Here is a 16353-nt window from a genome sequence, read left to right on the forward strand (position 1 = left end):
GGGTGACTTACGATCTTTGATGGTAATTCCTCACAGTTTAAAGAGGCAAGAAATTTACAGAAATGTGTAGTTTTTTGGTTCTTTTCACAAGACTTGAAAGTTGGTAGGAGGAGTGATGGAGTAACAAACCGCTGACTGGGGATGGTTCAGTCAGTGGGCAGGCTCAACAGCTTGTCTCAAACTGACACACTGACAGCTGTTTGTAAGACAACAAGTCTCCTGTATGGCTGCTCTGAATGATGGGCAAAGAGGAGAGGCATGCATATAGTACAGGAGAAACTTGCCGCGTTTGACATGTTGTTGTTCTCCTCTCACCTTGTTTAATTTCATGTGTCATATAACCAGAAAAGAGAAAGACAAATAAAGATCAAGTTCACAAATTTGTCTTTAGAACACTGCTCTGTATCCCTCCATCCCCTCACACCCACCACCCATAAATACCAAATGGATAACATTCAATGAAATAAAAATTTAGAGTTGTAATCATTTAACAGATGAAGAAATGGCAAGATAAAAAAGTATTATTAGTAATAACAATAATGAATCACAATTAAACATGGAGAGAGAGAGAGAGAGAGAGAAAGAAAAATCAGAAGTCAAAATATAGAAACGCTGTGGTGCACTGAGACATCTAAGACTTTTCTTCAGGGTTTTGGCTCTGTGTCTCTGGGAAACTCTGTGTGTGTATTTTAGTCTTTGGTGTCCCATTCCTGCCACTGACCATACTTTATGACTTGTGCCAAATGCGATCCAACTACAGAACAGTTCCACCATGCTGCTTTTAGTGGCTCCTTGGGACATGAGAGAAAGGTCACATTCACATATAGAGAGAATGGTCTGTTAGCGAGGGAGGTGCAACCTGAGCGAGTGGGAAAGTGACAGGTCAGAGGAAAGCCATATGTTTCATCACAAGCCTTTAAGCCTGATGCTCCCGACACAGCCAGCTCTAACCGGGAACACATACATTTGTTCCCCTTACAAATGATCTGCCTCTACATGATTGCTTTCTTGAATTGATATTATAAGGTATTTTTGAAATTTCTAATGTTCATTCATCCACAAACCTCTGCAGTTAGCAGTTTAATTGTGTTTTATTTTTACCAACACAATTACTATTTAAATCAAGCCACCTTTATAAGCGCTTTGCTTTTTCAAACATGAGGTCTTTCAGTTATGGCTTAAAGAACTAGAAATTGAAGAAATTACAGTATGTGCTATATCATGTTAGTAAATGTTAGTAGGCAACTCTTAATGTAATAAAACTGTCTTTTGGTTCTGATTTGTTCATTGCATTTCTGGTTTTCATAACATTGTTGTAGCAACTTTCTGTTATATTGTAAAATTCTTTTACTCTAATTTGTAGTTTTGTTAAAGTGATTTTTTGATTGTTGTTTTGTTGAAAAGCTGATGATTATATAATGTCAGTTCATTTCAGTCTAATTGAGCATAATGCTGCCAAGCATGTCAGTAGTGTGAGTGGAGAATCCTCCATATTGTTGTTGAGGTTCAGAGGTAAAGTCCTCCACTGTTAATGTGAAGCTGACCTTCACTACAGCCACATTAAAGTACACACTTTTTTGTTTACGTAATGTTGATCCTAACACAGGAATAAGTCACTTTCCCATTCCATTTTTATTGTTTTTCAGAATTTTAAATGTGTGTGCACCTGGCTCTGCTGACTGAATTATTAGTGTATCAGCCCTGCAGCAGTGCTTCTGTATGTGTGTTTAAGCTACATTTAAAGAGAGTTACAGCAGCTCCCTCATTCTCCCCACTACATTAACCTCCCCTTCATCCTCAAATGTGTCCCTACACTGCCTGGCACAGCACAGCATCCAGGGAAAAGGGATCTGTTTTGTCCCATGCCCCCTCCCACATCGTCTTTTCCTCTTTCACAGCCGACCAATAGGGAAATAGAGAGCGCAAGAGAAGAGGGTGTAGGTGGAGTAGAGGGGGTGGCATGACAAACAGGCTGTGACCAGCGATTCGAGAAGGACGCAGATGTCAAAGCCATGAATCTGGGGACGCCCGTGTACACCCCCCACCTTTCCTTTTTTTTTCTTCTCCCTCTCCATCCACTCCCCTTTTTTCACGTTTTCAGTTTCACAGACGAGCCTGTCCCAATTCTGCCCAATCAGTAGCTCTCCCCCCTCCTCTCACCTGGCCCTCATAATTACTCACTCGCTTCAGTAATCAGAGTAAAATGAAGTGACAAATCTGCTGTTTGCGTGTGTAAATGTGTGTGTGGGCACAGTCATTAGGTATTGTGACACGCACAGGGTCACAAGCAGGCTTCAGCTAATAATGAGAGGCCATGATTTGCCCATCACTGAGTTATCACCATCTATTCACATATTTTATGATCTGACTAGTTGAAGGTTACTTTAGACTGTGTGTTAACATGCATACTGAGCAAAATAAATAGAATGTGCTCATTGGAAGGCTTTTATTTTTATAGAATTTAAATTGGCTGTACAAAGGTTTGCTTTCTCCTGTCAAAAGTGCTTTGCTGACTATGTGTGAGGTCTGGTTGGCACAGTGGTGTAGTATAACTGTCGCCTCACAGCAAGAGGGCTCTTGCTTCAAGTCTCAGTTCTGTGTGGAGTTTGGCCAGGTCCCAATGTTCACCCTCACCAACTCAGACTGAGGCACATTCACGATAAGTCACTGAGGGTTTAGGACTGTCCCACTGTCAAATTGTCAATTGTGTAAGGGGCCTTTCACAGCCAAGAACCTTATGGCCCTTTTCCATAAGTTTCTGTCCAAAGGAAATTACCCATGGTTCATGGAACACACCAATTGGCAACCTATGACAGCAGTATTTAAAAAAAGTGACAGAATGAGCCACCAACCCAGAGAGGTTTCATGTAATCAGAGGTTAAATAAAGTCATGTAAGAATATGCTATTCATTCATTTTAATTAATGCATAAATACAGCATTTTGCCCAAAAGAGCAAATTGATTATGTTTTTAAATGACCCCACATCTTTAGTTCAAAAAAACTGAATGAAAGATACATCTTAGGATGCCCTGGCACACATCAGTGATGTTCCTGAGATCATTGGAAGTTTTGGGTCTTTCAACATCAGACGACCTCACTCAGGTGACCCAGCCAGGGTTGATCAGACCCTGACTTGTGTCCCAGCAGCACTAATCCACTGCTCACTCCTCCAGATCCAAAGCCATCTGGAGGCGCTCTCTGCAGCCTCTGTGGTGTTCTTTATGGCTTTCCTCTTCGCAGCCCCCGTATGCTCCCTGCTGCTTTATGCCCACCATCCTGCTGGCCCGGTCCTCTTCGACCCATCTCTCCTGCCCATGTGCTTTCTCATAGTGGGGCTGAGGAAAAACGCCTAACCCTGCATGCCCCATTCCCACTGTGCCCACCAAAGCACTGTGTGTCAGCTGGGACTCGGCTACCTCCAGACCTTCTTTAGCTTTCCACATCCTGCCTGTACACACCATGATGCCTGCTGATGCAACTCTTGAGTCCTTAGAATCCCGATAGAGCATAGCCTCTCTCGTCTGAGAGTCTCTGAACTCCTCGTCAAGGCTGCTGATTGGGAGATGGAGCTTATTGGTCTTCCCTTACAGTGCTGTGCTGCAGAGGCTGCGAGGCAAGCCCAGCCACCTGCGGAGGTAGCTGCTGATCTTCTTCTCCAGGGTTTCCACTAGTGTTGTAGTCAAGACCACCTAAACCAAGACCAAGTCAAGACCAAGACCACAGTGTATCGAGACCAAGACAAGACCAAGACTTTGAGGGGTCGAGACTGAGACTAGACCAAGACTTTGAGGGATCGAGACCGAGACAAGACCAAGACCGCGAGCGTCGCTTTGCAGAATTTACACGTTGCGCTGTGTTTTCTTTTGGAGGTATTTATGCACAAAAAGTCTTTGTGGCTCTGGTTACCAAATATTATTATTGATGAGTTGGCTGACATCTTCTCACAGCCTCTTCTCCTGTCACTCACATGCACTTTTGTGGGGGGGTGTGAAAGGGGGCGAGAGGGGCGACAGCTGTTAACGGTGACAAAAATTTCAAATGATAAATGAGTCAAGTTATTGGTTGTCATCATCATCATCATCATCATCATCCTCCGCTTATCCGGGGCCGGGTCGCAGGGGCAGCAGTTTCAGCAAGGGACCCCAAACTTCCCTTTCCTGAGCCACATTGACCAGCTCCGACTGAGGGATCCAGAGGCGTTTCCAGGCCAGAGTGGAGATGTAATCTCTCCACCTTGTCCTAGGTCTACCCCGAGGCCTCCTCCCAGCTGGACGTGCCTGATACACCTCCCTTGGGAGGCGCCCAGGAGGCATCCTCACCAGATGCCCAACCACCTCAACTGGCTCCTTTAAACGTGAAGGAGCAGCGGTTCTACACCGAGCTTCTCACCCTATCTCTAAGGGAGAAGCCAGCCACTCTCCTGAGGAATCCCATTTCGGCCGCTTGTACCCGCGATCTCGTTCTTTCGGTCATGAAGGTTAACCTTCACCTTCATGACCATAGGTGAGGGTAGGAAGGAAAATTGACCGGTAGATCGAGAGCTTTGCCTTCCGGCTCAGCTCTCTTTTCATCACAACCGTGCGGTAAAGCGAATGCAGTACCTCACCAGCCGCTCCGATTCTCCGGCCCATCTCCCACTCCCTCGTCCCCTCACTCGTGAACAAGACCCCAAGATACTTGAACTCCTTCACCTGGGGCAAGGAGTCATTCCCTACCCGGAGAAGGCAATCCACCGGTTTCCTGCTAAGAGCCATGGCCTCAGACTTAGAGGTGCTGATCTTCATCCCGACCGCTTCACACTCGGCCACGAACCGATCCAGTGAGCGCTGAAGGTCACAGGCCGACGAAGCCCTGAGGACCACATCATCTGCAAAAAGCAACGACGAGATCTCCAGCCCGCTAAACCACAACCCCTCTCCCCCACGACTACGCCTCGATATCCTGTCCGTGAAAATCACAAACAGGATTGGTGATAAAGCGCAGCCCTGGCGAAGGCCAACACCCACAGAGAACAGACCTGATTTAGTGCCGAGAACCCAGACACAGCTCATACTTTGGGCGTATAGGGATTGGATGGCCCTAAGTAGTGCCCCCCTCACCCCATACTCCCGCAGCACCTCCCACAGTATCTCCCTGGGAACCCGATCATACGCCTTCTCCAAGTACACAAAACACATGTAGACCGGATGGGCATACTATCGGGCCCCCTCCAGGATCCCTGCAAGAGTAAAGAGCTGGTCCGTTGTTCCACGACCAGGACGGAATCCGCATTGTTCCTCTTGAATCCGAGGTTCGACTACCAGTCGAACCCTCCTTTCCAGTACCTTGGAGTAAACCTTACCAGGGAGGCTGAGAAGTGTGAAGCCTCGGTAATTGGCACACTCTCAGGTCACCCTTTTTGAAAAGGGGGACCACCACCCCAGTTTGCCACTCCTTCGGTACTGACCCCGACCTCCACGCAATGTTGAAGAGACGTGTCATCCAAGACAGCCCCTCCACACCCAGAGCCTTCAGCATTTCTGGGCGGATCTCATCAACCCTTGGGGCCTTGCCACTGCGGAGATGTTTAACCACCTCAGTGACCTCCCTCAGGTAGATTGGCGATGATCCCCCATCAGCTTCCCTCTCTGCCTCCACCACAGAGGGCGCAGATGTCGGATTCAGGAGTTCCTCAAAGTGTTCCCTCCACCGTCCGGTAACCTCCTCAGTCGAGGTCAACAGTGTCCCATCCTTACTGTACACAGCTTGGATGGTCCCCCGCTTTCCCCTCCTGAGGCCCCGAATGGTTTTCCAGAAACACCTTTGTGCCGACCGATAGTCCTTCTCCATGTCCTCTCCGAACTTCTCCCATACCCGCTGCTTTGAGTCTGCCACAGCAGAGGCTGCCGCCCTTCGGGCCCATCGATACCTTGCAACTTCCTCAGGAGTCCTCCGGGATAACATATCCCGGAAACACTCCTTCTTCAGTCGGACAGCTTCCCTAACCACCGGTGTCCACCACGATGTTCGAGGGTTACCACCCCTTGAAGCACCTAAATCCCTGGAGCCACAGCTCTTCACTACAGCTTTCACAATGGAGTCTTTGAACACTGCCCATTCAGGTTCAATGTCCCCAGCCTCCACAGGGATACATGAAAAGCTCCGCCGGAGGTGAGAGTTGAAGGCCTCACGGACAGGGGCATCATCCAGACGTTCCTAGTTCATCCGCACTACACGTTTGGGTTTACCAGGTCTATCCAGAGTCCTCCCCCATCCTCTGACCCAACTCACCACCAGATGGTGATCAGTTGACAGCTCTGCCCCTCTCTTCACCCGAGTGTCCAGAACATGCAGCCTCAGATCCGATGAAACGATCACAAAATCGATCATCCACCTTCGGCCAAGGACACTCTGGTACCAAGTACACTTATGAGCGTCCTTATTCCCGAACATGGTGTTTGTTATGGATAGTCCATGACTTGCACAGAAATTCAACAATAAACGACCACTCTGATTTAGATTAGGTAGGCCGTTCCTCCCAATCACGCCTCTCCAGGTTTCCCCATCGCTGCCCATGTGCGCGTTGAAATCTCCCAGCAGAACTATGGAGTCCCCCGACGGATCCCCTTGCAGGACTCCATCTAGGGAGAAGAAGGCCGGATACTCCGAGCTGCTGTTCAGTGCATAGGCACAAACAGCAGTCAGGGCTTTCCCCCCCCCGCAACCCTAAGGCGCAGGGAGGCGACCCTCTCGTCCACTGGGGTAAACTCCAACACAGCGGCGCTCAGCCAGGGGCTTGTGAGTATCCCCACACCCGCCCGGCGCCTTACACCCTGGGCAACTCCAGAGAAGAAAAACTTCCAGGAATGTGGTTCCAGAGCCAAGGCTGTGTGTGGAGGTAAGCCCCACCAGATCTAATTGGTAGCGCTCCATCTCCCGCACAAGCTCCGGCTCTTTCCCCCACAGCGAGGTGACGTTCCACATCCCCAGAGCCAGCTTCTGCCGCCCAGGTCCAGTACGTCGAGACCCCCGACCTTCACTGCCACCCATATGGCAGCGCACCCGACCCCAGTCGGTCTCACTGCAAGTGGTTGGTCCACAGGAGGACGATGAAGAGGCCACGGGACTTGTTCGGGCTCCGTGGACTTGTTCGGGCCCCGTGGTAGACCCGGCCACCAGGCGTTCACTCACGGGTCCTCCGTCTGGGCCTGGCTCCAGGCGGGGGCCCCGGGCTTCCTCCAGGCAGGGTCACTCTCTTCCTCTGTCGTTGTTTCATGAGGTCTTTGAACCATTCTTCGTCAGGCCCCTCCCCTGAGACCAATTTGCCTTGGGAAACCCTACCAGGAGCACTAGGCTCCAGACAACACAGCTCTCAGAATCACAGGGACACTCAAACCTCTCCACCACGATAAGGTGATGGTTCACGGAGAGGTTATTGGTTGTACCCGAAGCAATATGATTTACGCAAAATCACAGTAATGATATTAACACCAAAAATACATCCAAATGCACAGGCAATTTATTGATATCCCCACAGTTGTGAAATCCCGAGTTCGCTTTGTCCGAGACCGAGACAAGACCGAGTAAAAATGCAGTCGATTCCGAGACGAGACCGAGACCTTCAAAAAGTGGTATCAAGACCAAGACCGATCTCAAGTACTACAACACTAGTTTCCACTGTCGACAGGGCCACCTCGTACACCAACAAAGGCCAGAGTACCTGGGGTAGGACTCCATGCTGGTAAATCCACGTCTTGAATCTCACGGCTAAGCGAGATTTGTCATCAACAGCCACGATTCAATCTCCTTGATGGTTGTTTGGATTGCTGATGTATCCCTGAGTATGCAGTCAAAGACCTTTCCCAGGCTCTTGACCGTTTCTCGATGATAGATGGGATTACCCTGCCATCCAACAGGATGCGAAACTTGTCTGTCACCTTTCCCTTCTTCGTCAGCATTGCCCTGGATTTAGCTGGTTTGAAGTTTATTCTTGCCCAGTAAATGAGCTTTTACAGGCACTGATTTTGTGGTGACAGTGAGGTCATCCATGAAGGCTCTAATGGGGGGCTGCCAAATGCATAGACTTGGACAGAGGGCCTCTGCATTCCGTTTCAGCTGCCTTGACTACCATGTTCATGGCAAGGGTGAAGAGGCTGACTGATTATAACTGTTAAAATCCCCTTTTCAAGCTGGTGCCAATCAGATGTAACACTCCCAGATGTGACCTTGAGCCTGAAGTTCAGTAATTCAGGATGAGGTCCTTGCTCTTCCTGAGTACATGGTGTTGGTCCAGGGTAGTCTCAACCAGCTTGTGGGGGAGCCATATAGCATTTGGCGAGGTCGAGCCAAAGCACAACAAGGTCTCCTTTCCCCTCGTGCCTCCCTGATCAGCTGGGTCACTACTCCAGTGTGTTCTAGGCATCCTGGTACACCCGGGATACCTCCTTTCTGGAATGATCTGTCAATATAGGCATTCTGGAGGAGGAAGCCTGTTAACCTTCTGGAAAGGATGCTGAAGATGATCTTCCCCTTGACGCTGAGAAGCTAGATGGTTCTCAACTGCTCCAGCTTGGTGGAAAGGAGTCGGCAGAGTCAGGGTTCCTCAGGTTGTTGTGCAGGAAGTGGTGTACTTCTTCCTTAGAGCAGTCAAGACTGCAGCTGGGCTTCTGTACCAGTAGCTGTTTGATGAATCCGAAAGGATCAGATATTAATGCAGTTCGCTTCCTGGCTCTCTCTACTCTCCGTCTACTGTGCCATTCCGCTTTGCGCAAGGTCATCAGTTTTTTCCTGATGATGTTGTGAAGCTCAGCCAGTGGTGGTCTCTCCTCCTCAGTTGCTGCCTTGAACTCTCTTGCCATAGTGCAAAGCTCTTTCCACAGTTGGTGGATTTTCTCTGCCCTTTGGTTCATAGTGAAGTTGAGTCTGCTGGTCTTAGCCTCTTCCACAAAGAACATCTCTGCACCAAAGGTGACAATGATGGTGGTCATGGTCTGGAGCCGTCTGTCCACATCCCCTTTTGCTGTTGATTCGATGATTCAGGATGCATCCTCATGGAATTAGTGCCACACTCTGTGCTGGCTTGCGGGGCCACTTGATACGCTGCTGCTGAACTACTTTGCTGGGAGCTGGGGAGCTTAGCACTTGGAGGATCTGGGCTGTGGGGGTGTCTCCTGGCCAGGCTCCTCCGTCATCTCACCAAGACTGGGTCCTGTGCGTTGTGATGCATTCCCCTGTACCAAGAATTTCATCCGGCCCTGATGGCTTTTTAGGCTGCATTCATTTTTGCAGACTTTTCCTCAATTGTATTTTGCGGTTGACATTGTCGTTAAGCCGTGTGCTAAAGTCATCACCGTTGAATCCGTCCTGTTGGGGAACTCATCCTCTAACATAAAGGCACATTTTTTATCATCACATCATCACAGTAACATAATGTGAGCTGTTAAATGTTGTCCATTTCCCATTTATCATTTTGAACATATTGAAGTCTCTCACACTGGGGCAATTAGCAAGTCACATTATCAAAGTCTGTAACGGATCAGAATTTGGGGGGGCTTTGCATGTTTTGTGTTGTTCTTATATATAAATATATATATATATATATATATACATATATACATATATATGTATATGCGTTATGAGATAAGTGCTTCTGAGGTCGCAGCAGGCCTTGCTTCCCATAGTGAGACATCTCACTCATATTACTCAAAGAACCGGGGTTATGTAAATAACCTCAAGGTTTCCTACCACAAATACCATGTCTAACTTAACATGGTCTGTTATGACTTATTTGTTTACCCTAATTGTTCTGTAAATATTTCTTATATTGTGTTGCTCATAAAAGCAGACAGAAGAAAATAACATTCTTCGGTTATTTGTTGTTGATGCTCACAAATGTTAAATGTTAGATTGCTATATCCATCTGCTGTTGCTGCATCTAAGCACAAGGTGTTTCTTTTGTACTATTTGTGTTGTGAGTGGCTGCTGCACAGTTTATATATTTAAAAAAAACAAAACTATTTTATATTTAGCCATGTGAATGGGCAACTCAAGTGCTCTGGCCAACAACGTTCCATGACTTTTGTAGTGGAATTTTTCAGGATGTCACTTTAGGAAGGTTTGACAGTAAACTGCAGGTTTTTCTGACACCTCTGTCTTGACTGATGAATATCTGTTGAGATTTTAAAACATACATTTTTATAGAATATGAATGTCTCTAAAATGTAGTTTTGCCCTTAGGCCTCTGTGCTGGCTAATGTGTCTTCACAACAGGGATAACAATGGCTGCAAGTGTCTTGGCTCTCGCTTAATCACTAAGCATATTAACCATACAAAGAAATGAAAACACAATGACAAGACATTAAGGCTCATGTTTAATGCTAATTTTAAGACATGGATAATGTTTATTCACTAGACAGAGTTATGTAATATGAATATGAATATGAGCTTCCCCTGTTTTGTCTTAAATCTCTTGAACACAGGTACTGGTTACATCATCTGATCTGTCTTTAAAAAAGACAAGGCTCAGGTTGAGTAAAAAAAACTTAAGACCAGAATATAGCCTGGGAGATGTCTTGCAGTTTGTCTAAGGTGGTAGAGATGATGCTGTCAGTTGTGAAATCCTGTAAAACTGACTTAAACTGTTCTGGCCACTGTCACAGACTTCCCCATCATTTAACAAAGTAAAGTATCTATTTTATTATCTTCAGTCTCCAGATCTACGTCATTGTTCGAGTCACACTGCAAGAGACACTATGAAATTCTATCTGAGTGACCAAGAAATTCAGATTGAAACATCCGTTTTCTACAACTTTATCCTACACAGGAGGGTTGCGGGGGGTGCTCTGCCAATCTCAGCTGACATAGGGCGATAGGCGGGGTACACCCTGGACAGTTTGCCAGTCCATAGCAGGGCCACATATAGAGACAAACAGCCATTCAACCATTCGCTCACACAGTCAATTTAGAGTGACCTTATCTTACCTTATTTACCTAATCTCCATATTGCATGTTTTTAGACTGTGGGAGGAAACCGGAGAACCCAGAGAAAACCCACGCACACACAAGGAGGAACATGCAAACTCCATTGCGGAAAGGCCCTTGTTCCAACTGGGGCTCAAACCTGGGTCTTCTTGCTGCAAAGGCAACAGTGCTAACCACTACACCCACTGTGTGGCCCAAATCTGTAAAAATCCGATCAGAATCACATTCAAAACCACCTTAGTATGTGGTTTAAATCAGCTTAGCTGTCGAGACTGCCAAAAAATCAAGCTAGTTCTCAATATGCTATTGAGAGGCTGTTTGGCTGCAGTCTAAACAAGGTCTTAGAAACCTCCTTAGCTCATTGCTCTGACCTAAAGTTTCATTATATTTTTACACTTCTGAGCACCCATAACTGTGATATATAGCCACCACTACAATATTTACTAGGGATGTTCCGATCCGATATTGATATCGGATGTCGATCCAATATCAGCCAAAAACGAGTATCGGATTACATCGTACTGCCTCTAAAATCTCCGATATAAGCTCTCCAATACAAGCACACTCCAGCACTTCTACCCAGCAGAGCCCACTGGGATCACGTTGGCGCTGCATGTTGGATGCATATAGAGCCCTCATGATCACAACAACAGAGTGTATGTGCTACTGCTATTTCAGAGGTTCAATATTTTTCTTTAACCTCTGAAACCAGAGGTCACAAAGCCATACAGTGAGTGCGAGTTAGCCGTTTGCACCACGCTAACTCATCCTGAGGCAAGCTGCTAAAACATTATATTATTCATAAACCAGTGCCACCTGTCGACTTTCAACAGCCCCCGTTTGTTAATAATACCCCAAAAAGCAGCCATGCCAAGAGCTTTCTGTGTTTTAAATGTGTCCTGAAGCTCCACACACGGAGCTAAGTATGTCTGCAGGGCCGGGCTCCGGGTTTACATGCGGGACGACTCACTCACCCTGTGTGGGTTGGGCTAATCCAAAATAGTGAAAACAAGGGGGGTGTTCTCTGAAGACACGCTGTTACCTGTGAAACACGGGTGCTCTGAAAACACCCCCATTAGCACTTGGTACTTTCCTCCTGATGAAATTAACCATAGACTGTATGAAATTAACATGGCAAAAAATCTTATGATATAAAATTGTTATGATGAAGGTAAAATGTATGTGACCCATTGGTTAATAATAAATAGTTGTATTGGGACATCCCTAATATTTACTCTGATCACCACAATATTTATTTTTTCTAATGATTAATATTTAATATGGTTAAAAGTAAATAGTTCTTTGATACATTTGGCTCCTCTTAAACTGTCACTCATGCAGCCACACGGACACAGATATGCACACACCACAGATGTATGATAAGAACTGGATGAAGCACCGCCCCTTTGGCCCATTCATTCCTATGGAGTTGCTCACCCAGCACATATGCCATTTCTGACTTCTTGGTTTATTTCCGGGTTGTGCAGCCCATAGAGCATGCGCAGTAGTGTTACTCCCATAATGCCTCTCGGCTATGTGAATGAGCCGGCCGCACTCTTGATTTGCTCAGCGCTTCCATGAACAGCGAAAGGCATGATGGGAGTACGCTATTGACGTGCGCAAGCGGATTTCATAATGACCGATTGCACATTTTCTTCGGGCTTTAAACCATGCATTTGTAAATTAATGTCAAAACCAACCAACGTTAGTGAATACAGTAAACTGAAAAGCATAATGATATCATTACAGGTTAAAATGATCAATTTAATGGTTCATTCAATTGACAGTGTCTATTATTTTATACAGGAATTATGTTGTTTTCTTGGATGCTTTTTGCTTGATTATCCATTCACTGATATACTTTATGCTAATAATCAATAACTGTTTTTGTATAGGTAGTTTACAAATAAAGCTAATTTATCGTTATAATTACAATTTATGGTTAACATAATAATCATAAAATATTAAAATAAAGTCAGGCCAGAAAACCTGCAGACTCATGATCATATTATTAGGAACAATAACAACGTGTTAAAAGTAGTTTTATAACTCAAGATTCTTTCACTCTAATCTATGTATTCATCACATTTATCAGTAACTTTATGAACCGATAGTTACGATAAGACAAGCAGCCACCCCGGGAATCAGTGGTGACGTGTCCAGGTATTCACAGTTGTTGCCATATGATGTTCAAATTGTGAAGTATCAAAGTAGGACAACGTGATCATAAGGCTATCGTTTTGTGCATGTGATGGATACAGTCATTACAGCAGCATCTGGAAATTGATGTGAAGCTCCACACCCACAATGCCTTTTGATTAAATTTGTTGAATGGTTATAACCCTTTAAAATGAGTGAACATTAAGCATGTTTCTTTGATTAATGCTACTTAGTTTTTGCAAAAATGAATTCCTTTGCAGTATCACACAAAGGTGGCAGCTTTACATAGTTTATCACACTGACTCTTGCATTTTGTGGTACAATGATGTAAATGTATCAAAAGAAACACATGTTTGGTTGTTTTAATTCTGCTTACATTCAACTTTGAGCAACATGTAGGATCAGTGCATTATAAGCAAATTTTTGGTTTTACTTGATGTGTGGAAGTTTAAATTTTGACTCCCTGCTCCCCTGGTTTCTCCACAGTTTATCCAGACGTGTGTAATATAAGTCTGGCAGCAGTGGGTGATGCACAGAAGCACCAAGACCACATTGCATTCTGGGATGATGTATATGGCTTCAACATGGCATGTATGAAAAAGGCTGTGGTGCCCGAGGCTGTGGTAGAAGTGGTGAAAGCAGAAACCCTCATCTCTGAACCAGCAGTCATTCAGGTAAACGTGCATATATGTTAATTTAACAATCAACCTCAAGTGTTATTACTTTAAAGTCATGTTGTAATTTAACATTGCATTGGCCAATATATTGTTTGGTGTTTCTGAAAAATGCAAAATGGAGACATGACTCTGTTATTTGACATTACTTTGTACGTTATTATAATTTGAGGTAAAACTGTTTTTTCAAATGTGTTTTCTTCAAACAGAAAAAAAGGCTCAGGTTGAGTGAATTTTGCCTGGTTTTGTTGAGAACTGATAATATTTTATGTGTATGTTTGACATATGATATAGATGTCTTTATCAATTTATATATATATATCCAGCAGATTGGAAAACCACTATGCCAAATCCTTTTTGCCCACCTCAAAAAATTTAGTTTACTGCTAATGCACAGAAAGGAAGAGAATGAGTTGTCGAGAGAGAGATAGGCCTGAGGGTTTGTGTCTGTGTGTGAATGCACGCATGCATGCACGCACTGGGTGATTGATCTATCTAATCCTTGTTTAAGTTCCTCTTAAGGAAACTTCATTACTCCCAGCCTCCTGCGGATAGAGCAGTCACACATTGCCCAAAGATAAAGCAAACACACACACACACACACATTTGTATGACATTCATTGATATAATGCATTCCCTAGCCCCTTACCCTGACCTTAACCATCACAACTAAGTGTCTAACCCTAACCTAAACCTAATTCTAACCCTAACACCAGGTCTTAGCCCTGAACAAGTCTTTTTTAGAGGTGTAAGGACCAACCAAAATGTCCTGACTTTCCTAAAATATTCTCACTTCTCAGGTATACAAGTTTTTTTGGTGCTCACAAAGATACCCACACACATACACAGTCTCACATCTAAAAACATACCTGCTGTGAATCTTTGTGTATAAGAACACTCTCCTCTCTTGTTTCCCATTCTATCATGTGTTTGCTAAGTAGCATGTCCTCCACCCATCTGTGGATGTGATGAATGAGGGGAGAATTTGACATAATGGAATTTGAATCTTCTAATCGATAGTTTCTCCCCTCCAGTGACAAATAGACAGCCCCTCTGCCCGAATTACATGGACTCTAATCTATTGCCTCCCGCTGATACGATCCAATAACATTCCATTAAGGCTAGCTGCTATTCCGTAAAATTGAGAACCCCTTCATGGAATTATACTTTCCTGCATAACAGATGAGCTTTTATTCTTAGTGAAAACAGATAGGCTTGAACAGATGTTGAACATGAGCAATGCAACCGATTAAGGCAGCTTTAAACCTGCCTTGTTAAGAGTTATAATTATACACTTTAGAAAATTAATTTTGCTTTTAGGGGGTATGGAAACTTTTTGCAGTTACTGTCACAATTTTTGAATTTGATCTCGAATTCTGAGACATCTTTTCAGGGATTCTGCGACAGTTGTCTGAGGCACTTTTTTTTACCATTTCAGGCAGCTCTGTAACATCTAGAGCTGCAACTAATGATTATTTTCACAATCGATTAATCTGTTGATTAATTTCACGATTTGTTTGGTCCATAAAATGTCAGAAAACGTTAAATAATTATGATCAGTGTTTGTCAAACCTGGAAATGACGATGTTCTTGAATGTCTTGTTTTGTTCACAAACCAAAACTCATTCAGTTTTTAATGATTTATTTGTTGTATGGAGCAAAGAAACCACAAGATATTCACATTTAAGAGGCTGAAACAATCAGAAATCTTCAAAGCTTCAAACCGATTAATTGATTATCAAAATAGTTGACGATTCATTTAGTAATTTTTTAATAATCGATTAAGCGAATAATTGTTTCAGCTCCAGTAGCATCATCAAGGCTCCTAAACAAGTTTTCCTTCTGGATGAGATTTCAGCTTCTTATCACAGAACTCAGCTGCATAATATTAAGCTTGGTGTGTTTGGTACCATCGGTCATTGTGAATTTGACAGGAACCCTGCCAACAGCTTTAAGGCTGATTCAGTAGGTTGAATCGGCAACAAGTTACTTATGTCATAGCCACACGTTACTAAGGCATGGGAACGGGATAAACATATTTCCTAAATCATTTATGGAGGAGCAGCTGCTATAAAACCGCATAAACCGCTTTGTCAGAATATGAGGTAACACTGAAAATGTAAGTCTAGTTAATAAAGTTCTGTATTTTCTGAAATAAGACTTGATGTCAGGTTAAGCCCTAACCCAGAACTAAATTGTACTCTCTAAATTAACTTTTAGAGTCAGAACGTGAACTCAAAACAGTAATATTACAAACAAAGGAGGCAACTGTTGTGGTTCCCTCAAAAGTGGCAGATAACACAATAACAATAACACAATTTCTGATACTGGATATCAGGCAAAATCATAGCCAACAATCAACAATAACAATTCTGTGTGTACAACAGAATCTGCCCAAGTTTGCTTCAATGATTTAGATATTCCATAACCCAATTGGAGCTTCTTAGCACACAATCATAATCATTACGTAGATCTTGGGAGTTTTGGTAATTAGGTAACATCAAGTACTATCCACATGTATGTGCCTAAGGTCTCTATGAACTGAACTGTGATGGGGGT

At 44.3% G+C, this 16353-nt stretch overlaps 1 protein-coding gene across 1 annotated transcript in view; it reads left to right on the top strand.

Moving 5' to 3' along the window:
* Positions 1-16353, top strand: part of prmt3 (protein arginine methyltransferase 3) — a 67579-nt gene that overhangs the window by 33520 nt on the left and 17706 nt on the right. Inside the window, exon 12 of the mRNA XM_058630345.1 lies at positions 13607-13794. Within this exon, the coding sequence (XP_058486328.1) occupies positions 13607-13794 (188 nt within the window). The remainder of the gene's footprint in view (positions 1-13606; positions 13795-16353) is intronic.

This window comes from Solea solea, chromosome 5, assembly GCF_958295425.1.
Source record: "Solea solea chromosome 5, fSolSol10.1, whole genome shotgun sequence".
NCBI classification, from domain to species: Eukaryota; Metazoa; Chordata; class Actinopteri; order Pleuronectiformes; family Soleidae; genus Solea; species Solea solea.